Source organism: Cotesia typhae, unplaced genomic scaffold (assembly GCF_013202065.1).
Source record: "Cotesia typhae breed Kobodo isofemale line unplaced genomic scaffold, CoteBio_Ctyphae contig_69, whole genome shotgun sequence".
NCBI lineage: Eukaryota > Metazoa > Arthropoda > Insecta > Hymenoptera > Braconidae > Cotesia > Cotesia typhae.
Window position 1 is genome coordinate 1,535,106 of NW_027423763.1, and position 25,028 is coordinate 1,560,133.

General features: G+C 37.3%; 1 protein-coding gene across 2 annotated transcripts in view; it reads left to right on the forward strand.

Moving 5' to 3' along the window:
- The first annotated feature begins 4,820 nt into the window (after positions 1-4,820).
- Positions 4,821-25,028, forward strand: part of Carpa (Carbonic anhydrase-related protein A) — a 44,296-nt gene continuing 24,088 nt past the window's right edge. Inside the window, exon 1 of one of the 2 annotated variants that reach the window (XM_074251329.1) lies at positions 4,821-5,971. In XM_074251329.1, coding sequence (XP_074107430.1) covers positions 5,890-5,971 — 82 coding nt within the window. In that variant the 5' untranslated portion in view covers positions 4,821-5,889. The remainder of the gene's footprint in view (positions 5,972-25,028) is intronic. The other variant, XM_074251330.1, reaches the window with a different exon arrangement.

The window sequence follows — 25,028 nt, forward strand, 5'->3', positions numbered from 1 at the left end:
TGAAAATTTTTTCATTCCAAAGACGACTCCACCTTCTTCTTCTTCTTGTTCTTCTTCTTCTTCTTCTTCTTCTTCTCGTCTCCAGTTTCTGGCAAGTCCATTTTATTCATTATTCTTTTTTCTTTAATATTTTATTATTTTTTCTTTTTTAACGGGGAAGAATATTTCATAACTTTTTCTTTTCATTGCTCTTCGACGGCAATAATCAGTTGGATTCATCGGATAACACCAACTTAATTAACTTCATTATTAATTTAACTTGATATCTCCCAACAAAAAACCTCATCTATTCATTTTTTTCGATATTATTATTATGTTATAAGACTTTTATTACTCTATAATAAGCCCTTGTAGTCATAAGTAGCTCATAAATGTCAAAATACGTCAATACACCTTCATGTGACGTCGTTAAACTTTGACAAAGTCGTCGAACATGATTAGAATTTTTAAACTTAAAAAATCGACCGTAAAACAATTACTTTTCAAAAAAAAAAAAAAAAAAAAAAATACGATTTAACCGAAAAATAAATTTGGCTATTTTATAGCAATTTGTTTTAAAAGCTTTTTTTTACAAAACTACATTCCATTTTTTTTTTATCGTCGAAAAAAAATTTTCCGGACAAAAAGTTTAAAATAAATTTTATTTCGGCGCTCTTAACTCTCTAATATTTTTATAGATTTGATCGGTTACTTTTTAAAAGTTAGGTACGGAAATAAAAAAACCGAAATTTTCAAGCTTATGATACCATAGAGAGCTTAACAACGATAAATTCCAACAACTCTATAGGTTTTTATTCGATAGAAGATATAAAATTTGTTTATTTTATCCTTAGATAAGATTGAGGGGATAAATGTTAGGTAAAAATCAAGGTTACCTGTCTGGACAATAACCCTGTAAGTTTTATTGCAAGCAATCAGGCATTCAACCACTGGTTTCGCTTTGTATTGTCGGTAGTTGCGATAGCTCATAATCAATAACCTTCTCGAGCGTCGCTAAACTTTTCCAGTCACGTATCTGGCATAAGGGGCCGACCCGTGACTAGTTTGACCATCTTATTTTACCGCTACCAGATCGTAACATCAAGACTAGAGATTACGGCCCGGGAGTCCGTTAAATAATCTCTCGGCCTTTAAATAATAATAGACATGTGAAGGAAATAAGGAAAGGAAAAAGCCAGCGGAAAAAAGTTTAACCTAATCGAGACTGCACCCGAGATTCGCCGTTGAAACGCAACGTTGTCCAATAAATTCCCATATATTCACATGACCCGTGGTATTCCACCACGTGTGACCTGGATGAATTCGGGCAAAGCTTAATAACGTTGGACGGTGGGATGGTGATGGTGGGAACGCTCGTTGGGTAACATTCCACCTTGACCACCGGCATACGCTTGGTTAGCACACCTGAGGGATTTTGAGTTATGGCCGGAACAACCGACGATGCTGCTCTCTATACGAGACGTTACACATTCTGGAAAATAGTTGTAGCAGCTCCTCTGATGGCTAACACATCCCCATTAATTATTCCATGCTTATTATTTATCTAATTCGTTAATTAGTTAAGTCTACTCACCTACTGATAATTATATCAAAATGAGGAATGTTTCGCAGACAGATCCAGGTCACTGGCTTCGTGGTTTTCTTATGTTAAAAATATAAGGTGGGATGATTTGTCCGAGCTCAAATTGCCACTGTCTCCTGTCGCTCCTGAATACGAACAAACTTTCTCGGGAGAGCTTTTGGACTCGAGCCAGCCAGACGAATTCATTGGATGAGAAATCGCGCGAACTACGTCGATTGTCAAACAGAACAAACTATTGAGATCATCTTGGACGTGAGGTTAACCAATGCGTAGTTCTGATGACCATCTAGCCTTTATTGCCCCGAGGAATCTATTCAATTAAGAAGATTCTTCAAGAATATTGAAATTTACATTAAATTTCTGGAAAAAAGTCTTTTAAAAACACTTAAAAAATTATTTTTGTTTCGTAACTATATAAGTGGAACTTGACATTCTTCATATGAGAAGAATCAGCGATCATACGCCACCTGTTGGATATTTTTGAAAGTTTTCCTTTTTTTTTTTTTTTTTTTTTTTTTTAAAGTGATTAGCAATCACTGACCAACTTGCTGGTAATGTTATGTGCCCTTAGATAATCGATTGGACAAACAGCTATTTATAGAAATCAACAAATCGATGTCCCTTGGTGACGGTTTGTTTATTTAAAGATCAAGAATTCACATCTGTCTGCAATGAAATTTATCGTTGAGTAGTTTATTTATGAAACTAAACTGCGGAGTTTTTATAGATTTCTATAAATAAAAAAAAAAAAAAAAACAGTTATCATTTTATTTTATCGTATGAAGGTATTTATGTGCTTGGTGAGTTAACAGACTGGGATAGGAGCGAGGTTAACTCCGACGAGACACATCTAGTTCCGCATATCGACGTCCGCGAATACATTAGTTTTCAAGCCCCGCGGACAGGGAATCGCACGCTCGTGGAATTGAATTTGTGCCGGTAGTGTGGGGTTGAGGTTAAACGGGGACCAGAGTAGAATAATATGCATATGGATAGAGGATATGAAACGTCCGGCGACCAAATGATATACCCGTTTAAAAATCTACCTATTTTAATATAAATCCCAGCTAGTCGCACACACAATGCGCAAATACGAATAATTTCTTGGCCGAAATTACCTACGCAAACGGAATACTTATCAGTGTGAGCCTGCTGGTTGTCGAAGGGCCGAGACTAAACCTAACCCAACAAGTTGTCTAAGTGAAAAGTTTCCAAGAGCGTATCTACAGCTGAAGGTATTAATCTGAATTGACTTGGGATAAATTCCGGACGTGTGTATCAACAGAGGACCAAGCGGTTCAATACACTGGGAAAATATACAACGGACCATTCACTGGAAACTGCAAGAAGAAATTTGTGTATCGGTGAATAAACCGCAACATTCACAGTCGAATGGGTGAAGAGTGCTGCCTAATCTCTGGATTCTGAATGGAAGTCAACCATTCGCTGCTTCTGCTTCTGCTGGACTATGGACTTGCCGATACTCAACCGGTACTTGAGCGATGAATAAATATCAACGGTATCCAGGCTATTCGATCCTATGGATGCATATCCTCTCGACCTTTTAAACTCCAGATGTATTTGGTATTTTTGGATTGATAACCTATAAATTTTACTGGAAGAAGTGCGCTGTTGGATTGTGATTAGTGAGTTCTAATTTGTGGTCTTAGTTCTAAGTGAGTTAAGTGCTTGTTTTAGTGCTAAAGTTTAAATTGGAAAGTTTATTTCTGAGTGACGAAACTGGAAGAAATTAATGTCAGGAACAAATCTAGTCGATCCAACAAATAAATTATTGACACTAGTTAGTTCGTATTATTGCCCTTGTCAAAATTTTGGGTATTAAGCTTGTAAATTTGGACGCGCTAGACTAAATCGGTAGCCAATGCAGAATTAGACCATCGACAACTTGAAGCTGGAGATGGAGATGAAGCTCATGATGTAACCAAGAAATGGTAGAATGTTTGTAAGGAGAAGATGCTTAAAATAATACGGGAATGTATTGACAAGATTGAAGGCTGAATTTGATTGTTTAGAATGAATAATTCCCGAGATAATGAATTGGCCTCTAGTGATCCCGGAAACTAAAATGGAACCAATGTTAACAGTATAACCAAAGCCAGTTTTATTGAAAGCCTACTTTGGGTGTAATGAATAAAAATACTTTGAGTTTATAGACCAGAGAAGAGGTCACACATAATTCTGGCATAAACTAATTCGTTTATAGTGGTGTTGGCTCGCGGACATTTGCAATTTCGATTAAACTAGATGTTTTATACGGGAAACATATCCCCTTGGGGGAATCGAATGGGAGAAAGGGAGCGAGCTGGAAAGCCAAGCCATGCCGTGTTACCGAACAGAGAGACCAGAAGAGGGGACGTAGTCATCGACCAAGTGGGATAATGCGAAATGCAATCGTCACAATAATCGTCCACGGGCGAGTATACACTGCGGCTGGATAAGCCGCTACAAGTACCTACCAGGTCTATTTGTGGGCAATGTTGCCGAATGTGGTCTCCCAACCCCATCACCACCAGCCAACAGCAACACTATCAGCATATCCATCCATACATATACACGCCAAATGTATTAACAGGTACAACACATATTCCGTCCAACTAGCTAGGCCTCGTAATTACTTTATCCGGCAATGACCTGCGAGCTTCCTGTTTAAATATATTCATATCATTTTCTTTTCTCTTACAATATTCGGCGGATTCCCCTATTGGAGACCTATAAATAATAGGATCTGTTATTTTGAATACGTGTACTGAAATCTCCATATGTGGAAATAAACACCCTTCCACTGGCGAATCCAGTCAACGACAAATTATCCGTTTCCCTGTTTGCTCCGAGGATAATCCGCTTTCCTGGTCTGCTTCAGCCGCCGCTGCTTTCCAACACATCATCAAAAAATGATACCAAAAGCGTTATAACAAAAGAAAAGAAATTACCGATTCATTAGCTTCTTTATTTCAAAAGAATGACATGAATTCTCGTGTATGAATTTTTCATAAACACACAAATTGTCCCGAAAGTTGTTACAATGCAAGGTAACCGGGTATTGTTATCTCAATAACCTTTACCAAAAGTGGGACGATATTGAATTTAAAATCTAAATTCATCATTTCCACTTGTTGTCTTCGCCTGAAATTAATTCCAACCGCTCATTGTCAGTGATTCTCCATTGTCGCTAAATTCACATCACTAAACTTTATAATAATGATTATAATTATGTAATTAAATTAAATTAACGCAGAGGTGGTTGGGGAGATCTTCAAGACAAAGTTGAGAGCTTGAGACATTCGGTCAGTGTAATGAAGAGGCTGGGTTAGAGCCTTCTTTAGGAGCATATTAGACCAGGAATTCTGGTGTTAGCACGCGTTATACTAATTTCGCGACCGCTTGCTAACGACTCCTTTAAGGTCATAACTTTTCCCGCAAGCTCCACGGGATCCTCACTCTGTTAACTCTCTCAGTTACCGAGTATTCTGTCAGCTCTGTCCCTCACCTCCAACCTCAACTCACTCAGCTCCTCAGAGCCTCAACTCTATTCTATTCTATTCAGCTCTCCATATCCTAGTACGCAATGTCTACAGGCGATTCGCGCCCGCGCAACCAAAGGACGTCCTCGGGGGGAGTAAAAACGTGTTCGCGCGCGATTATCGTCCGCTCAGTGCAACCCGCAACCTCCAACTAGTAAGAATACCGCCGGTGCTCCTCTCCAAGGTGACTAAGTTCCGATTTATTAACTTTGTGATGCGTGATTTTTTTCAAATGACTAATTTTCGTTTAGTGCCGATTGAATTAAGTGATTTTTGTTTTTTAAATTGCTTCGATACTTTGTAATTAATTAGAAGAAAATTAAAAAAAAAAAAAAAAAAAAAAGTGCAGTGAGTTTTCTAGAGGATAAAAATCAGAGTATTGGTGAATTTTGCTTGGGAGGCGGATTGTGGATGTTCCCAGGAGACGAACGAAGGAAAAGAGAAAACAAGTTGAATAAGTGGAAAGTTGGATCCCTCGGCTTAGCCGAAAAGTGGATAAACGGTGAGGATTTCCTCTAACTCGGCAGTGGATCTTATTCTCCTAATGCCATTAACCGATAATTAATGAACCTTAATTATTAATTGATTTATCCGGTAATCAATTTCCGAAATTAACAATTTCAACAAATTCACTCTGTCAATTAACTGAGGGCTTACCAATTAAATCCGTGAGAGGTATTTACTTCGGCGACGGGTATTGGCCTGAAGCCGAGCCACTTACACATCATCCATGAAATCCGTTCAAGATCCCCCGATCATCCAAGGATGAGGATCCAAGAAGTATCCACAGTGAGGATGCCGCTCCAAAGGCTCCTTTGTTTCCTGGGACTCGTCGTATTGCTGAGGGGTAAGTTAATTCAACATTTAATACATTTATTAAGTTATAAATATCATTATCATAATAAACTACCGGTGCCAGGATTTTAAATTCGTGAAAAACAAAGCTACGAATAATCTTGCGGGTCATGAGAGTTTCCAAGTTTTGGCATGCATGTTCACGCGATTGGAGAAATACAATCCCATTAAACTGACCCCCCATTCTCACCGTGAGAATAATCCATTTGTTTGTTTCGTGAGTCTGAAAGTAGACTAAGAGCATAAGCGGAGGGTAAAACCGGCGGAAGACGGCGAACGGCAGACGGTGTCTTGGCGAGGCTTTGAATTTTTTATCACTGAAACTCCAGGCCGAGAGTGCCGTTGAACTTATTTTTCTTGTTTTTCTGAAGAAAACTCGGTCTTATCCTTGCGCTCTTATATTCCATCTGCCGGTCCAGGACATTCCGATGAATAATTCGAGGAAAAGCTGACAACAAAATAACAGAATGTTTTGATTTGAATCTATTTAAAGTACCTGCTAGATAGATTCTACGAGGAACAGAGGCTAAACGGGTATTTACAAGGGTGTAAAGCACGGTTAAGCTTGTCTTTAATGGCCCGTGTACGTGCGTCGATGAATCGAAGCTACGGATGAATGAGGCACACGCTCACACCTACTCAGATAAAGGGGCTGGGGTTGCGTCAATCAATTTGATTGAAGGCTCCAAATGTGGTGAATAACAATTTACTTTAAATGACAGGCCACATTACTCCTTTATTGTCGTTATTCATTATTCATTATCTATTATTCATTATTATCATCATCATCATCATCACCACCACCACCACCACCACCATCATTGTCATCAACAACTGGAAAAATCAAGGAGCACACTTTACTTGGGCTAGGATTATAATTAGTAAATAAGTCTATATTTCTTTAATCATAACGGTATTGTTTGAGCCAAGCAATAAAACGAGTTGGTGGAATCTCAGGCGAGATACCGAGGAAACTTTCTGGAGAATTAATCCCCGGTAGCTTACATACCTGGGTGAATTTTATAAGTACTATTACGTGAATTAAACAGAAACTGCATCGAAGCACGCACGTGAGTCATTCGAGGAAGCTTTTCTTCAGCATTAAATAGCTTTATTTCCTGGAAAAAATATTATCTTAGTGTGTTGTTTTTCCGGTACAACCTCTTAAACCGGGTAATGATGTAATTACGGGGGTAAGAAATGAAAGATTAACTTGACAATGGTTAATGGAATAATTATTATTACCCTCATTCTCGGTAAGGGGATAGGTATTAGAAAGCTCCTTTGTCCAATTCAAGAGGTGCCGGGGGCTCATCCGGGATATGGGATAATAAGAGTAAGGACAAGAGCTAAGGAAAGACGTGACTGGAATCGGGTGTAATGAAAGCTAGAATTACTTTGACAAACTTCCCGGCTTACTTGCAACTCTTACCCCAGGAACAAACGCAGTGGGATTGTCGATTGTTATGTAACAAACGCTGCTTTAACTTCCAACCATTTTTGACCTTCAGCGAATCTGTTGGATCGATAAAGATGGAGGATAATATGATGCCGAAGGTGTTTTACAAATTTAGAGCTTAACCAATCTTCAGCTTTAAAGAATTCGACCGGAGTTGTTACATTCTCCAGCCAACAGCGGTTTGAAATCAACTCCAGATGAGGTTGTGGTGAGAGTTAAGAACAGGGCTGAGTTCATCCAAGGTTTCGCTATCGGAGTTCGAGCTGATTGCCAGAAAAGACTCCCGGGTTATTGTGCCCAAACTTTTTGGCAAAGTTGTGTGGTTGAAACAGAACCGATCATCTGATGATGAGTAGCATGTCGGAGGGAGAGTTTTATAAAAGAGGTTTTAAAGTCACGAGAAAAGTTTAAGAGGTATGGTGACAACAACAGTGACGATGATGGGGTCGGTGGGCGATAAAACAGTTTGCTCCAGGAGCACCAACGAAATGAGTTGGCAGTAAAACTCACCGAACCCTACGATGCATATAAGTTTCCATTTGTTTCAATTTGTGTTGCGTGTTCGCTCCAACGGGTTTACTTCTTTTTTTTTTTTTTTTTTTTTCCAGCTGGTTTTATCAACTTTCCGTATTAGTAAATCGTAAATTCAAAATCTGGATGGTTAAATCAAGGAAATGCAATATTAAATTTACGAATCGATAATTTACAATAAATTCAATCTTATTTACCTTTTTATATCTGGTGTTTGCTTTTGGACTTTTTCATAGGAAAATCAACCGATGCTGACGTTGTCATTGGTTAAATGTACTTGCACATTTAGCACTTTTTTCCTCCACCCGATCCTAGAGCGCAACTATGTCCTGGAACTATGTTCTCTTTAATTTTACCCACTCTATCCGTTGTTCTCTAGGGTACGAATCCTAGGAGATGGCGGAGAACTATCTCTCTCTCTCTCTCTCTCTCTCTCTCTCTCTCTCTCTCTCTCTCTCTCTCTCTCTCTCTCTCTCTCTCTCTCTCTCTCTCTCTCTCTCTCTCTCTCTCTCTCTCTCTCTCTCTCTCTCTCTCTCTCTCTCTCTCTCTCTCTCTCTCTCTCTCTCTCTCTCTCTCTCTCTCTCTCTCTCTCTCTCTCTCTCTCTCTCTCTCTCTCTCTCTCTCTCTCTCTCTCTCTCTCTCTCTCTCTCTCTCTCTCTCTCTCTCTCTCTCTCTCTCTCTCTCTCTCTCTCTCTCTCTCTCTCTCTCTCTCTCTCTCTCTCTCTCTCTCTCTCTCTCTCTCTCTCTCTCTCTCTCTCTCTCTCTCTCTCTCTCTCTCTCTCTCTCTCTCTCTCTCTCTCTCTCTCTCTCTCTCTCTCTCTCTCTCTCTCTCTCTCTCTCTCTCTCTCTCTCTCTCTCTCTCTCTCTCTCTCTCTCTCTCTCTCTCTCTCTCTCTCTCTCTCTCTCTCTCTCTCTCTCTCTCTCTCTCTCTCTCTCTCTCTCTCTCTCTCTCTCTCTCTCTCTCTCTCTCTCTCTCTCTCTCTCTCTCTCTCTCTCTCTCTCTCTCTCTCTCTCTCTCTCTCTCTCTCTCTCTCTCTCTCTCTCTCTCTCTCTCTCTCTCTCTCTCTCTCTCTCTCTCTCTCTCTCTCTCTCTCTCTCTCTCTCTCTCTCTCTCTCTCTCTCTCTCTCTCTCTCTCTCTCTCTCTCTCTCTCTCTCTCTCTCTCTCTCTCTCTCTCTCTCTCTCTCTCTCTCTCTCTCTCTCTCTCTCTCTCTCTCTCTCTCTCTCTCTCTCTCTCTCTCTCTCTCTCTCTCTCTCTCTCTCTCTCTCTCTCTCTCTCTCTCTCTCTCTCTCTCTCTCTCTCTCTCTCTCTCTCTCTCTCTCTCTCTCTCTCTCTCTCTCTCTCTCTCTCTCTCTCTCTCTCTCTCTCTCTCTCTCTCTCTCTCTCTCTCTCTCTCTCTCTCTCTCTCTCTCTCTCTCTCTCTCTCTCTCTCTCTCTCTCTCTCTCTCTCTCTCTCTCTCTCTCTCTCTCTCTCTCTCTCTCTCTCTCTCTCTCTCTCTCTCTCTCTCTCTCTCTCTCTCTCTCTCTCTCTCTCTCTCTCTCTCTCTCTCTCTCTCTCTCTCTCTCTCTCTCTCTCTCTCTCTCTCTCTCTCTCTCTCTCTCTCTCTCTCTCTCTCTCTCTCTCTCTCTCTCTCTCTCTCTCTCTCTCTCTCTCTCTCTCTCTCTCTCTCTCTCTCTCTCTCTCTCTCTCTCTCTCTCTCTCTCTCTCTCTCTCTCTCTCTCTCTCTCTCTCTCTCTCTCTCTCTCTCTCTCTCTCTCTCTCTCTCTCTCTCTCTCTCTCTCTCTCTCTCTCTCTCTCTCTCTCTCTCTCTCTCTCTCTCTCTCTCTCTCTCTCTCTCTCTCTCTCTCTCTCTCTCTCTCTCTCTCTCTCTCTCTCTCTCTCTCTCTCTCTCTCTCTCTCTCTCTCTCTCTCTCTCTCTCTCTCTCTCTCTCTCTCTCTCTCTCTCTCTCTCTCTCTCTCTCTCTCTCTCTCTCTCTCTCTCTCTCTCTCTCTCTCTCTCTCTCTCTCTCTCTCTCTCTCTCTCTCTCTCTCTCTCTCTCTCTCTCTTATAGCAAAAAGCCAGATTAAAATTTAAACGAGTGTAAAAAGGTAAACAGCGTAAATGCAGAGTGATAACTTATAAAACCGCCATACTAGGGCAAACTAAATTTCAATGCTAAATACACAATTGGGTAATAAGCGGAGAAATGACCAACTATACACCCTCACCCATGGACCCGAGGAACTAAGTAAACTACCCTATAGTTACAGTTTGTTGTAGTTATAGTTCCAGCTACAGTTATAGTTATAGTTATAGTTGTTGGTAACAATTGTTTTCGAGGAGTTAAACATTGGCACACACGTGAAAATGAGTGCGGAGGAGTCAGAGTGAAAGGGTACGGAAGTGGGTTCAAACCACATTTATCTGGGCAGTTGGCACTGGCCAATAATACCAAGTTACCCTGGGAAAGGGCACCGAGCGGCAACTATCCAACCGCTGGAGTCACCAGCATCCGAACTAGCTTTGCCTACCATCCTACTATCTTTCTTTCCTCTTCTCTGTGTATCTATATTCATATATAGTAGGCTCCTTATCTGGCTCAGCTCCGAGAGCACATTAGATTTGCCCTACGACCACCACCAGTAACTTGTACTACCACTGGATGTACTAGCTACTATGGGTATCCACGCTACCACAACATTGAACCCAAAGCGGGATACTTTACGATGAAAATTCGATATCCGCTGTAAAATGGTATCGCGCGGTGATATTCACTGTGGAAACTATTCTGTTAGATTTTTTCACACATCAACAATCTCTATTTTCGGTGAAAAGCATACTTTTTATGTAAAAACAAGTGAATTTTTTGTGGCAAGCTTTTTTAGTTTGATTCTAAACCACCAGAGTCGCTGCTAATCATCAATAGAACTTTAAACGCACTTTAGCTCTGTATGGCTTTAGAATTGTAAATTAAGTAAAAAACCACGTGGTACGAAAATTTAGTTTGAAGTTTGACCAACAGATGACGCTGCATGTTAAATACAGCGGAACTAAAGCAATAAATAGTTAACCGGCGTATAATAGAAGAATTTGCCGGAAACGGAGGTTATGCAGAAGTACATGAATACATAAAAAGAATTTGAAGATTGTGTAATATTGGGTTTATACTTTTATCGGATAAATTTTTTCTAGCTCATGTGTTATGTCGAAAGAATGTGAGATAAAGTGGATGTTTGATATTTTCACATGTACCAGAGAGTTTTGTAGCTTCATTTCGATACAGATAGTAACGTCAGCAGGACAGGATGCAAAAAAAAAAAATTCATGGAAGTCTGTAGTGCCCGAGTTCTGGAATCTGTCTCTATATCCCTATCCCAGTTCTGGTTCTCTGTTTCGAGGACCGGGAGCTACTACGGAAGAAAACAAATAGACAAAGACGGAAAAACGTTAACCCAGAGAGTAGATAACACCGGATGAAATGTGCATGGGCATTATTTTTCCGAGTAAATGTGCTGTAATAGAAAAAATTTCTAAACTTACAGTTATTCTCCGGTGTGGCTTATTCACTTCGGTGCATTTTGTACTTTAATAGGCGTCACTAAAAAATTTTATCACGTGTGTAATCATATTGTCGCTTTATTTTTTGAGTTAGTACTTTATTTATTTTTCTAACTAAATACAGATATTAATAAAAATCTCATTAGTTAGTTCAACAAAGTATATATTTTTGTATTAATTAGCGGGTATTTTCTATAAATATTTGATTACTCGATGCCATAATTAATTCTTTTGTGCGTGAATGCCTCGGGCCGTTAGCTCGCTAATCTAAAAGTTTGTGTTGTTCAGATATTTAGCGTTAAAATAAATATCTCGTGGCTAATAGAACCAGATTATACCGATTTTTATATTCAACATAGTGTTCACTGATTTTTGTTTATGTAAGTTAATACCCCGGATTAATTATTTCAGTGTTTTAGTTCGCATTCTCTGTTATACTTTACTCGGAATATTTCATTTAATCAGTTAATTTATTAATCCTAGTTCTAAAAGTGTCCACGACAGAAAAAAAAAGCTTCAAATTTAATAAAATTTTCCATCAAACATATAATTTTGATTAGAAGTTTCTGCAAGCGAGAAAAAAAAATTACCATGCGCCACCTAGCGGTGAAACCGAGAACTAATTTTTAAAAAATTCGGTATAACTAATTTAAAGCTTCTAATATCGATTAAAAACAGTGAATTGAAAGGTTGTGGTGAATTGCGGAGGAGTTAATTAGATATTTGAGTGAATAAAAATTGAAAACTAGTACAAAGTATTACAGAGAAGGGAAAAGGTTGTTTTACCCTTGGATATAATGCACGGATGCGCTCCCTCTGGGTTTTGTTACTTTTAAGCTTAGCGAATTGAGATACTATGGATGCGTTTTGTGTAAAGTAAATGAGATGGAATCAAGTGTACCGAGGGTGAAATTAAAAAAAAAAAAAATTACTGTGTACCGGTTTTCATCATAAAAAAGGTTTTCATCTCATAAAAGGTAGACGTGATATTTATATTTTATCAATTTTATTATACTGGTAAAAAATGATTCAAGATGAGAAATGTTTGATTCTCAGTTAGAGTACGTGGGCGTAAAAATATGAAAAAATTCCATAAGCTTTTTGAATACAGTATGATTCACTGTTGCGCTAAGAGGCGCCTGCTGCGGTTCTGGGGCAAAATGGAGTTGAGTAGGTAGTGGGTTACGGAACAGTGTGGAAATAGGGACCTGGAAAAACCGGAAAATGGTAGTTTTTTCCTTTGGTGGCATGCGACAGAAGGAGAAGAAGACTGACTGGGTTAAAACCGCGCTAGATAGGAAAAAACTGTAAGGAAAAAAGAATTTAAAAATATACATATATATATCTAGAAATTTAGTTTAGTTTTACTCATAGAAGAATTTCCATCGGGAGTTTAAAATGAATGGGGAAAAAAAAAAAAAATAAAAAAATAAAAATAGACTAGTCTAGTCTGACCGTGGGGTAAAAATGCGGGGTGAGCTTGGCCTCGGATGAACGTGGCATACCGGTTTCCCGAGTGGTTGTGGCCGGACTGAATTTAAGTGAGGGTGTGTGACACCTCCCCCGCTACCGCCGATGATGCCCCCAGTGGTAGTAGGTCGGTCAGAGACTTTTAAAATGTATCACTGGCAATATACGCCACGCGGGAAAAGCAACCGCCATTGCCAGTCGAGCGGGAACCATTAAAAACTGTTGGTTCGACCGGAAATGCGACAAATTAAAATAAACAAATGGCTGAGGGATGGAATAGAGTTTAAATAAAAAAAATTGTCAGTTGAAAATTGATCGCGTGGAAGCTACCAGGTAGTCGGTAAAAATGACTAAAAATGAGACCGGAATTTGGTAAAAATATTCTGTTCTGCTCCGGGGCTCTGTTAAACTAAAAGAGCCTGGAAAATTGAAACTCAGTACATTTATTCCTGGAAAGCACGCGACGGGTCACGCTGACAACATGCCGCATAAAATAATCTACCGGTCATCATATCATGAACGCCGAAAAATTCCCAGGATAGTTTAAAAGTTAAAAGCTCTATCGCAATTAATGTATGCTTTGATGAAGCAATGAGAAGATAGGGTTCCTTAAATTTTTTACATAACCGATTTCGATTTAGAATTCGGTAGAAATATCGCGGCAGATAAAAATGTCTGGCTCTTTGGAACCAGTTGGATCGTTCATCAGCCGCTCTACCGGATGTCTATACACATATCGAACTATCACGAGCCGTATCTCACGGCAAATGGCGGTAACATCCGCAAGCTCACAACTTATCACTTTTCTCTTGATACTTTCTAAAGCGCAGCGTATATTTATGAAATATATACCCATAGTTGCCCCCAACAGTGGTTGTGTCTCTTTTCCCATTAATCTTCCTTTGACTCCAGGCCATTCAACGAGTTCAATCACTGTGTTTGTAATTTTTTAAGGAACTGATCACTCCAAGGGTAAAAACTACCCGAAAGGACTTTGATCCTTGACTGAGAGTAATAAAGAACGGTACGTGTGATGATCAAAGGGTCACTTTTATTGAGTATCGTGTGTTTGCTGCCGTGGAAATCCGTATCTGATTGGAACCCGATCTTTAAAGCATCGGACGATTCGCGAAATATAAACGGATAAACTGCTGCAGTGTGTGTGTGTGTGTGTGTGTGTGTGTGTGTGTGTGTGTGTGTGTGTGTGATAGCGACGTACAACAGTGTCGCCATGTGCTGAAAGTGTGAATTCCCTTTAAACTGTTGGATAATCCGTCTGCGGTGTTTCCTGTATGCATGGAGGCATACAACCGGTACTTGGGACCGGATTCGCCAGATTCTCATTCTCTTTCAGTTATTGCACTCATCCTCTCTAACATTTATCCGAGGCGGAATTCTACAAATAGTCAGTAGGTGAAACCGAGCAGCCCGGGCTTAACATCCAAATGGGTGCAATTTCGAGCAGGCGATAGAGGTGATAAAGGTGACACAGTGCACCCTGTTACGGACATCCAGACTCACCAAAACGCCCGAGGGTTACACCGAACTAGTTTCTAGTGGCAACACGCTACGACACACCAAATACACCCGTCTCCTTCTTAGCTCCTTTATATTCACCCCAGCTACTTTTCCCCCGGCAACTATTTGTACGCTAATAGATCCGTTTTCGCCGCTAATCAAGTGTAGTCTCATTAGCAGCGAGCCCAATGGTTCCAGTTATATCTCAAGCTTCTTTGATAACTCAGAGGAAACTTTCCATTAGATAAATTTCGATCCCATCATCTGGAGTATAACAAGCCATCGATAGGGGTCCATGACACTGCTTGCTGATGACACTAACCTGGAAAATGCTTCTTACTTTCCTTCCCCTTACAAGGAACATCAAGTTCAGGCTGATAAATTGAATTGGACCAGCTGAAATACAACGTCCAATATCGCAGCAAGTTTTCCATGAAAGTTAAAAGTTAGAATAAATTTTTAGTGCTAACCAGTAAGTTTTCCTTATCAGAATGTGTATGTAGCCTTGGTGGTTGAATGGGCTCGGCTAAGTGTTCGATGGGGCAATATAATCCTGGAGAGCAAGAGGTGGGCTGCATGAATTTTGGCGCTCGAAGTTGTTTGTGAAATGGAGGATCGATTGTGTTGAATTTGTGACTCTTGAGCGGGTCGCAGACGCCGCTAGCGCTAGCATACAGCTCGGTAGGGTGGGAAGTCTGTATCGGAAAACAATTGGAACGTTCGCACCTGTACTCGAGCGTGGAAGGTCCCGAGGCAGCTACCAAGTGTGAAGATTATTTCCGTGGGATCGCTTCTGGTGATTAGACGACTAATGACCTTCAATTGATTTCAACGAATAACACTGGATTTAAAAGATAGGATCATAAATGGATAAATATATGGAAAATAGTTCGGTGATTGAAAACGTCAGGAAGCTGGTCCGTCACGTTACTTCCGGGTCCTGGAGGCGAAGCTAAAAGTCAACCAGGAGATGGGAAAAAAAAAGCTTGAAGCTTGGCTTACAAGATGAGAGCTGAATACGAAGCGTGTAGGGGATCCGGGAAGTCGATACGTGCAGCCGAGTTTGGATAAGTCAATGCTCCGATGAGACGTTTTCGTATGTCGGAAAACTACGACGAGACACGTCGATCCCGTCGGGAACACGGCAACTTCCTTCTAGGTTACCTCCCGTTCTCCCAATGGGTGAACTGAGAAACAGCCAATGCAAAACATCTACACAGTACATATTGAAAATTTCTTTATATTTATATTTAGACTACCTACATTACATTTTCTTTCTTGAAAAAACGTCCCATGAGTCATATGTATTTCCTACCACACATATGATATTTTTTATATGGAATTTGGATACAAGTGTCGATTTGAATTTAAATTATTCCTTTGATGTCGTAATAAAAATGCCATTTTTTGATAATATGGATTAAATTTTCTATCTAATTCTTAAAATACTTATATTTTGAAATTCAACTATCTAACAGCGAGACGATTTAGCGACCATGCGCCACATAGCGGTGACTTTTGGAACTAATTTTTAACAAAAATTACATAAAGACCCAGGATAATGAAATTGATTAAGTGATAAACGGATGAGAAGATGTTTTTGAGAAAGGGAAGTTGGATTAAAAGAAGTGCAAATGAGGAGAATATTTGTAAGGGTAGTAAGGCTGAGACTGGTTAATTTAGTCACCTATTTGAATATAAATTTGGCCGTCCCGTGAAATTCTCGTTGCCGGGTAAACGCACTGGCAAAGAGAACGGAATGGCTTTGGCCCTTGAATAATCAAGAGTCAACTGAATTTGTAAATTCTCGAGATGCCGAACGTCCGTAATGTTAAAGTATGCATCTTCTAAATATTTGAATATATAACACAAATGTTACTTTGTTTACATGCTAAATATTTAACCGTTCATATTTTCATTTGAATATTTTTCCCCATCACAAGGATGTTAATGAGTCCTTAGAAAAATCGTATCTAGCAACCAGACTGCGGTAAACAAAAAGATATTCATGAAAATTATGTGAATGATTTTATAATTGGGCGTCAAAAATTTCGAAAACTATCTTGTTAATTTTTAATTTGTCAGTAAAGTTGTGATAAAATAATTCTATTGCAGTGCATCAAGCATAAAAAATTAAAAATTCATCAGTTATTTGGGTTAATTGAAAAAATGTGTACCGTTGAATAATAAATTGCGCAATTAGACGGCTTTTAGCCCATGACATTTTAAATTAACAATTTCGAGGAATCAATTTTCATTTCCATCAGAAATCTTTCGGCTAATTTGAGAAATAATAATAACATACACACAACTTACAGAAAAAAGTGATAAAATGTAGTCGGTGGTTAACGTTGACACGTTTATCGGTATAAAATCGTGCCGTTCAATTTCACGGGTCGAAGCGTCTTCCCTGGAAACGATATCTCGCTCCAAAAATTCTAAGACGCTACCTTGCGATTTTTACCCCGAAGTGAGCATTATTAAAAATTACCATTATTAATTACAATAATAATAATTAAGATGATGATCGATTGAATCGGAGTTTTCGTCTGACGGTCAAATGAGAGTGTGAAAGTTCGGCAAATACCTGGGGAATAAGAGCAGCCTGAGGCGAGTAATCCTCTCTATCCTTGATCCTTGGTGGAGGAGCTCCTTGAGGTGAGCAAACAATCGCGAGAAGAATTTATACTGATAATTTTTTTTTGTTTAATTTACTATTTTCATTTAATCTTATTTTCAATTCATTTTGTGAACTTTGTTTTATTATAACTTATTGTTGGCTTTGCAAATTAACAAAAAAGTTAATGGACCGTAGCTTTTCTTTTAAACTTTTCAAAGGTTCTATTCATTTAAGTTCGCATTTTTGACTGCGAGAACATTAAATTAATTACTACCATGTAATTTCAATAGTTTTGAACTCCCAAAAAAATAATAAAATTTTTGGCTTTACAAACTATCTGTAATAATGCAAAAACAATTTAATTAGACTATAATATTTATTAAAAATTTATTTGACGGTAGTTTTAAAGTGACAATAACCAATTTTAACCTTTAAAAAGTATTGCTATTACTAATAAGCGACAAAATGGCGCCCAAAATTATTCTCATTAATTTAACGGTAAATTTAAAAAAAAAAATTTTTATTAGTAAGTTATTTAATAAATCTGGTAATTTTCATTATTTTTTAATAACTTTTAATAATAATTAATAAATTCATGATTAATTAAACAGCAAAAAAGGATTTAACTCCGGGAAATATTTGATGAAAATTTAATTAACAATTACGCTGAAATAATTATTACAAAAAGTCATTAAAAAAGGTTGGAATTTGTAACCGATCGCGTGGGTAGCTATTGAAGTTGACATAAATATGTTTGATCATGTTATTAAATATAATATGGAGCCATTGATTTTATATTAAAACAAAATCCAGTAATTCACAGCCATAGGCTGCTGAGTGTATCGGTGAATAGTAAACAGTAAATGTAATTGAAAGCTTATTTTATTTTAGGCAGTATCATGTCACAATATAATAGAATTTATAATTCAATAATCGTTTCATAAAATTTAATGTTGAAGAAACTACGGCTAAATGTTACGTTGCAATTAATTGAACCTATGGATGCGTTTCAACGGCTTCATCTGTAAATATTTAGTTTTTTTATAAATCCAGAGTTATTTTCCATTTACTTCAATAACAGCTTTAAATTGTTTAACATCAATGCTCGTATTGATAAAATAAACCCGTAATATTTTTTGATTTTATTTGCAATTCGTAATGAATTTTTTTTTTTTTTTTTTTTTTTTTTTAGTTTCTCGTAATTGGATTTATAGAGAAAAAAATTGATAAATAAATACAGAAGTACGTAATAATTATTAGGAAGAATTACTTGATAAAATAATTCATGAGCCTTTGAGGTTTTAAGTTCAAAGGATCCGGCAGCAGGCAGTTGGAAACAAAAAACAATAATTCTATTAAATAGTCAGCGACTGTCTCGAAGTTTAAATGGCAAAAAAATACTGTTAATTATTTTAGAGACTGCGAGACAATTTCGATAAAGTATAAAGGAAAAATTGGAAGAAGAAAATTTTACAATTGACAATTATTTTTTATTTTTTTTTTTTTAACGGTGAATAATTAATTTACTGCATCGCTAAAGCTTCCTTTATAGACTTATCAATTATTTAAGCTTCAATTAATTCATTTGTGATTAAGGTAGATATTTTTTTAAATAAGACGACAGTTTTAATCTTAACGATTATTATTAATTCCATTAAAATGTTTTAATAAAATTTTATGGTTAATATATTCTTGCCAGAGCGGTAAGGGAGATGCTCGAATTACCGAACTCCGCCGCCGCTAACTGCCTCACTGTTCTACGAGGAAATGATGCATGGTTGCCACCTTCGGGATTATAGAGACAGTCATAAGTATTGACTGGAAAATGGAACATTAACAGTTTTACTTGTAATTTAAATAGACGGGAAAAATTATGAGATTTTAATATAATTTCTTGAAAAAAAAAATTTTTTTTTAATTGTTTAATTAATGAGAAAAATTACCGGAATGTTATATTGGGCGCCATTTTACTGATTATTAGTACCAGCAATACTTTTTAAAGGTTATGTCAGTTCTACCGGAAATTAAAATAAAATAAAATTCAATAAAGTTTACGAATAGAATTATTATTGGAAATATCAATGGAATTTTTTTATAAGTTTGAGATTTTTAAAAATTAGATTTTAGTTTTATAAAATTCAATGTTTGATTTAATTTATTTTTCGCGGTTATTTAACTTGAAAATATATATAGAATAATTGCTAATAGTAAAAAAAAAATCAGGAATGTCATTAGAGTACATTTTTCTAAATAATATTTAACTAATTTGATAAAATGGAATTATAATGATAATTTTATAAAAAAAACTGTAGTTGAGCGGAACTGATCATCAAAATGTGTAATTTTTTATGCAGCTGATCTCGAGCGATTGCAGCGCCATCTGAAGGAAAGGTTAATGCCATTAGGTTAATTTTAAATGTCTTCATCCGGTTAATTTCTCAGTAGTTCAGTAAAAAAATTTTATTTTACTGTAATTTTTAATATTTAATTAAAAATAATTATTCACGGTTTTTTTTTTTTTTTTTTTTTTTTTTTTTTTTTAATTTAAAAAATTAATAGAATTTTTTTAAATTATTAAAAGACTTTAATTAATATTCTAGAAAATATTGTTGATAAAATACATCAACAACAAACCTATGAACCACTAACCGCATAACTCACCTGTCATCGAGTCAACAATTATTAATAAAAATAATTAAACGATTAAAAATGACATAATTATGCATATCTTGTCAAAAGGACACCGCAGTAGCCCGTTTGTTGAAAAATTACCATACAAACCCCGACTAGTGTATTGAAATTGAAATTACCAACCCCACATTTAATATTGATTCGTAAATAAATACAGATTGTTTAACTACAATCAATTAATTATCCAGACTGCTAATAAATTTCCAAAAGCTACAATTTTGTAACATTAAACTTGCACACAAATATACAATATATAGAGGAATTGTATCCTAATTTAATATACCAATTATCGTACGAATATTTTAATGAATTCTTAATCTAATTTCTCCTCGATGAGACTGCTTTAAACATTCCCCGAGTTCCTTATCGTTTTCTCAACCATCCTGATTATTCAAGAATTTTCCGACTTTGTTAACTATTTAGAATTAACTTACTAACGCAGTGCTTAGTTATTTTGAAAAAAAAAAAAAAAAAAAATAAAAACGATTATTTTACCCGCGAACTATTACTACGAACGCCGTAATTAAAATCCAGATAATCACACTTGCCGATATTTATTTACTTGGCTCTGAAGGAGTTTCTTTACTCTTCCCGTTAGCTCTCTTAGATTTTCTTTACGCGTTTTTCAATCTCGTACTCTTCCGGAAATCAAACGCTCCTCGGTTGGAATTAAGATTTATATATCTGAATAAAAAAGTAAGAAAAATATTGGAAATATTATTAAAAAGTTATTTACTCAACTGACATATTATTTCTATTTGAGAAATTAAAGTTGGAATCGAAAAGGGAAGTTAAGGTTTTTGAGGCTCTCTCTAGCTGTAGATTCACTGTTAAACCTCACCTCAATCTTAAAACTCTTTCTTCTTTCTCTTACACTTAAATATTTTTATTTTGAGCTTTTCTTATTCTGAACTTTCATCACGAGCGTCTCTTTCATTTGGTCAGACGACAAAAGACCTTGGGCCAGGCGTAATCTAAAGTTCGAACACCCGATCACTGGAACTTGTAAAAGGTTGAGAGAGAAAGCGACAAGGAAAACTGGGAAGCCAACGCAGAAGTGCCCAAAGAGGAGAACAGAGTTGAAATAATATTTCTACCGACGTCGAACTGAGGAAATTCTATAAGAAGCCAGTAAAAACTCCCTCACTCACCCCCGGTATTTGTGAATCGACTTTTTCATTTCTATACTTTCTACTTCGACAAGCTTTATTATTATTATTTTTATTACAACCGTTTGATTTCTTTAAACTGGGATTAATTCGTCAAACTGCTAACGGGTTGTTTAACACAACCGATTCTCGTGCCGATTCGACGATCAATCGAATCCACGTCCAAGTGCTAAATCTGTTCAACTATTTCTAGTTACCATATAAATTAACCACAAAAAAAAAAATAAATTTAATTTTTAGATACATAATTAAGAAATGACCTTGTATCTTGTGAAATATTGACATTTTCAAAGATATAAACTCATCCTGATGTTACACTCATCAAGAGCTTTCATTTGACTACCCACATCAATTTTTCATATATTTTATATATTTATATATATATATATATATATATATATATATATATATATATATATATATATATATATATATAAATATATATGAAAAATGCATGTGGGTACTTAAATGAAAGCTCTTGATGAGTGTAACATAAATATGAGCTTATATCTTAAAAAGCGTCAATATTTAAGAAATTACAGTGCCATTTAACAAAATTTTTAACCGCAACTTAAAGCAGCGGTCATTTGAAACAATGATTCGTTTTGGCTATGGGACAGCAAGAACCAATAACGAAGAACGAAGAATCAACGGGAGAAATTAACTGTTATGTTTGGGGAACCCTTAGATTAACCCTTATCGCTCGACCCAGTTGCCCGTCGGATTACCTGTCGCTCTGTAACATCCCGTAGAAATCCCGGAGCTCACGTATATCCACAGAAGATATCCAGGTTGTTAAACCGAGATCCGTCTAGTCTAGAAACGAGGAGGGAACAACAAGTAGAGGAGCAGGTTGTCGTCGGAGAACGAATAGCTCTTGGTGAACTTTTATTGCCAACAAAAGAGCCAAACAAAATAAGATTTACCTGTGCACACAAAGGACAGACGGAGTTGATGAATTGAATGAACCAGACGGCTGCTGAATAGCTAATTCAAATTAGAATTTTTTCGGGCAGGAAGGAGGTGGGCGCCAGTTTCTGTCCAATAGACCAGTCCTTGGCAACTCTAAAGTCCCCTCTAAATTAAAGGGAAAACGAGTACGAGTGAAACTAATTAGGACGTTAGCCTTCCAGCGAAATCGAATTTGGGTAGGTGGCTGGTCAGAAGGGCGTGTAATAAGCCACGGGCCGGTCCACCCCAGACAAGCTTTCCAGCTCGAGACCCGAGCCAGAGACAAGAGGACTTAAACCGAGATGCAATAGTAGAAACGGATTACTCAACCGTGTTACCACGTTGTTAGTCAGTGGAGTCACGCCCCAGAAATGTACGTGCTCTGTAGGCCAACGAGCTGCTCTCCTCGTTTTCCGAAGCTTCTTCTTAGTCCAAAATGCAAGTCGTCAAATGATCCGCACTCCGTTATTGCCCAGAACCTCCGCTCGACTATTTGACGTCATGACTCATAATAAACAATCTTTTGATTGCGCTGGTATGGATCCAATCAGGAGGTAAAAGCTCGAAGCTCGAAGCTAGAAGCTTGAAGCTTGAAGCAGAACCGGCGATATGGATAAAGGACAACTCGTTACTGGATCATTGTCAGGCTAAACACAGGGCTATCATCAGCGGTCCTTATTGACGTGACGATCGGGTGTGGTGGAGCCCCTGCTGTTGGAGGCCGGTAGTCTGGTGACAAAGCAGATCGGGAACCTGGTGACCGAGCTATTACTGGACATCAATAGAGGTTCGACCGCGTCCGTACCCTCGGTGATTCTAATTGGCACATAGTACATACTACCGTCTGGTTGTCTGATGGTTTCGCGTGCGCATCCTGCCCGCAGAGTGCCGCCAAAGTGGATTACATATTGCCATCCCTGGTGAGCTCCGGGCACTACACTTACTCTAAGTTGTATGTTCCCAGAGAACGGACGTTAATTTAATCATCCAGGTAACCTCACTAACTTACCCGCCATTTGCTATAATCAATCTTGTTTAGTCTCCTCACGTATTTTTGATCAACCTATTTGCTAATACGTCTTTTCACCCAGATTTCTCCATAACTATGCATCATTCTTACCAGATAGTTTCGTTCTATTAAAAGTTTGTTTATGAATTTAAATTTTCGCGGCTATATATAAAGTCACAAACAGAGAACGCCATCTGTTTTTAACTTTTAAACATCGGAAATTTTTTTTGTTTATAATTATTGCCATTAAAAATTTCACATTCGATTTTCCGATTAAAAATTAATATAGTTAATTGAGTCTTAGAATAATTTACGACATCTAATGGATTAAATTGATCTTAAAATTAGTTTAATCATAATTGATATCAATTATTGAATCGACAATAGTACTGATTCTAATTGATTAAAAGATAAGTGTTTAACCTCTACATAGCTAAAATTTTTTTTACATTAAGAGTCTCTGATTAACAAAAATGAGTTTAAAATAAAGCAAACCGAGTTTTTTTGTAATTACTGAAGTGTATCATGTCCGAAGCGAGATTATAACAAAGTTAAAGTTAACCTTGAAAAATTTAATAATGCGTAAAAGCTTTTTACCATTTCATGCCGGATATCAAGCTGAGAGGTTAAAGTGGTGCATTAACCAAGAGGAAGAGATATGCAGGTACCTGAAAAAATAGAGTTAAGCTAAGAGCTCTAGATTGCTTTGTGACGAGGTTGTCGTTCTGACTTGCATTATTGTGCTTGAAAAATAAGTACCATTATTAACGAAACGGAATTAATTTAACAAATGGAAATGGATATGGAGTTCAAGAGTCGGAGTTTGATGAAAAAATGCCGGTGTGCGTGCTTTGGTTAACATTTGCGTGACGGCGACATTTTGTGGATGAAATTTTAATTAGGATACGTGTTTACCAAGAGGTTATTGATGACAATAATGTGGAAATAATGATATGGAGAAATTTACTTTTGGGATAGACTTAAATTAAATGAAGATGAGGTAATTTTATGGGAACGAGTTTGTATGTTTATAAGGGGTAGGGGTTCCTAGTTCCTCCCTGGCGACGTATCACATCTATCGCAGAATTAGAAATTGCATTGGGTGTCGGGTTAAACTTTAATAACTATGTGACACCGAGTCAGAAAGTTTATGGTTGAGACCTAGAGACTTTTGGTATCTGTGTACGAATGAGTTGACTCGTTCTCGTATTCGGTGCTCGGTACGCGACACTCAACAATAACACGTATGCTGTTCTACGTTCTGTGATATGATAGTTACACATGGGATACCTTAGCTTGTAACTTGTTGTGCCAGTTTTGTCAGACGAGATGGAACACGTTGGGACAACTTTAATTCAACCTGACAACTTGCGCTTTCATTTTGTTTAATTTAATAAGATAAAATATCTAATTGACACTCAAGCAAGAGTAAAAGATATGCTTACTAAATTCAAACTTTTCGAGAAAAAAATCTCGAAAGTGAGTAATTGCGGAAAAATGCAATACGTCTTGTTGAAGAATCCTTTGAACTTACGAGAAAATCTTGAAATGATGAATCGAAAGACAAATGAGCTTTGAAAAACCCTTGACAAGAAATTATAAAAGGAGCATCATTATTTAACTGGTACAAAATGGCGATACTGGTACCCTTGAGTTTTTTTAAAAAAAAAAAAAAGGTTAAATAAAATCTTTCAAAGTTCTAGGTTGGTTAGATTTTTCTCAGGACTCCGTTAGGTTGTCCTGAAATTAACAGAAGGAAGTAGATAGATGGATCCAAGAGTGGTTGCTGGTAAACGAGTTCTCCAAGTGGGTTTCAAAGATAAAAAGTAAAAAAATTTTGGAAAGAAGAATCTAGAAGAAAAAAGATCTACTTGTGAAGAGAAAGTGAAAAGCGAGAAGTAAGGGGTGGGCGTCGCGAAACGAGTAGCCAAATGTAATTTAAAGAAGGAGCCAACTTTGAAGCTGGTGTTGATGCTCGTAGTAGTGAGGTGGATAACAGAGACAAGGACAAGAAGAATCTGCTGGAATTTCAACAATAAAGGACGGAAAACAAGTAGTACGTCCGGTTTACGATTCAGCCCGCATACAACAG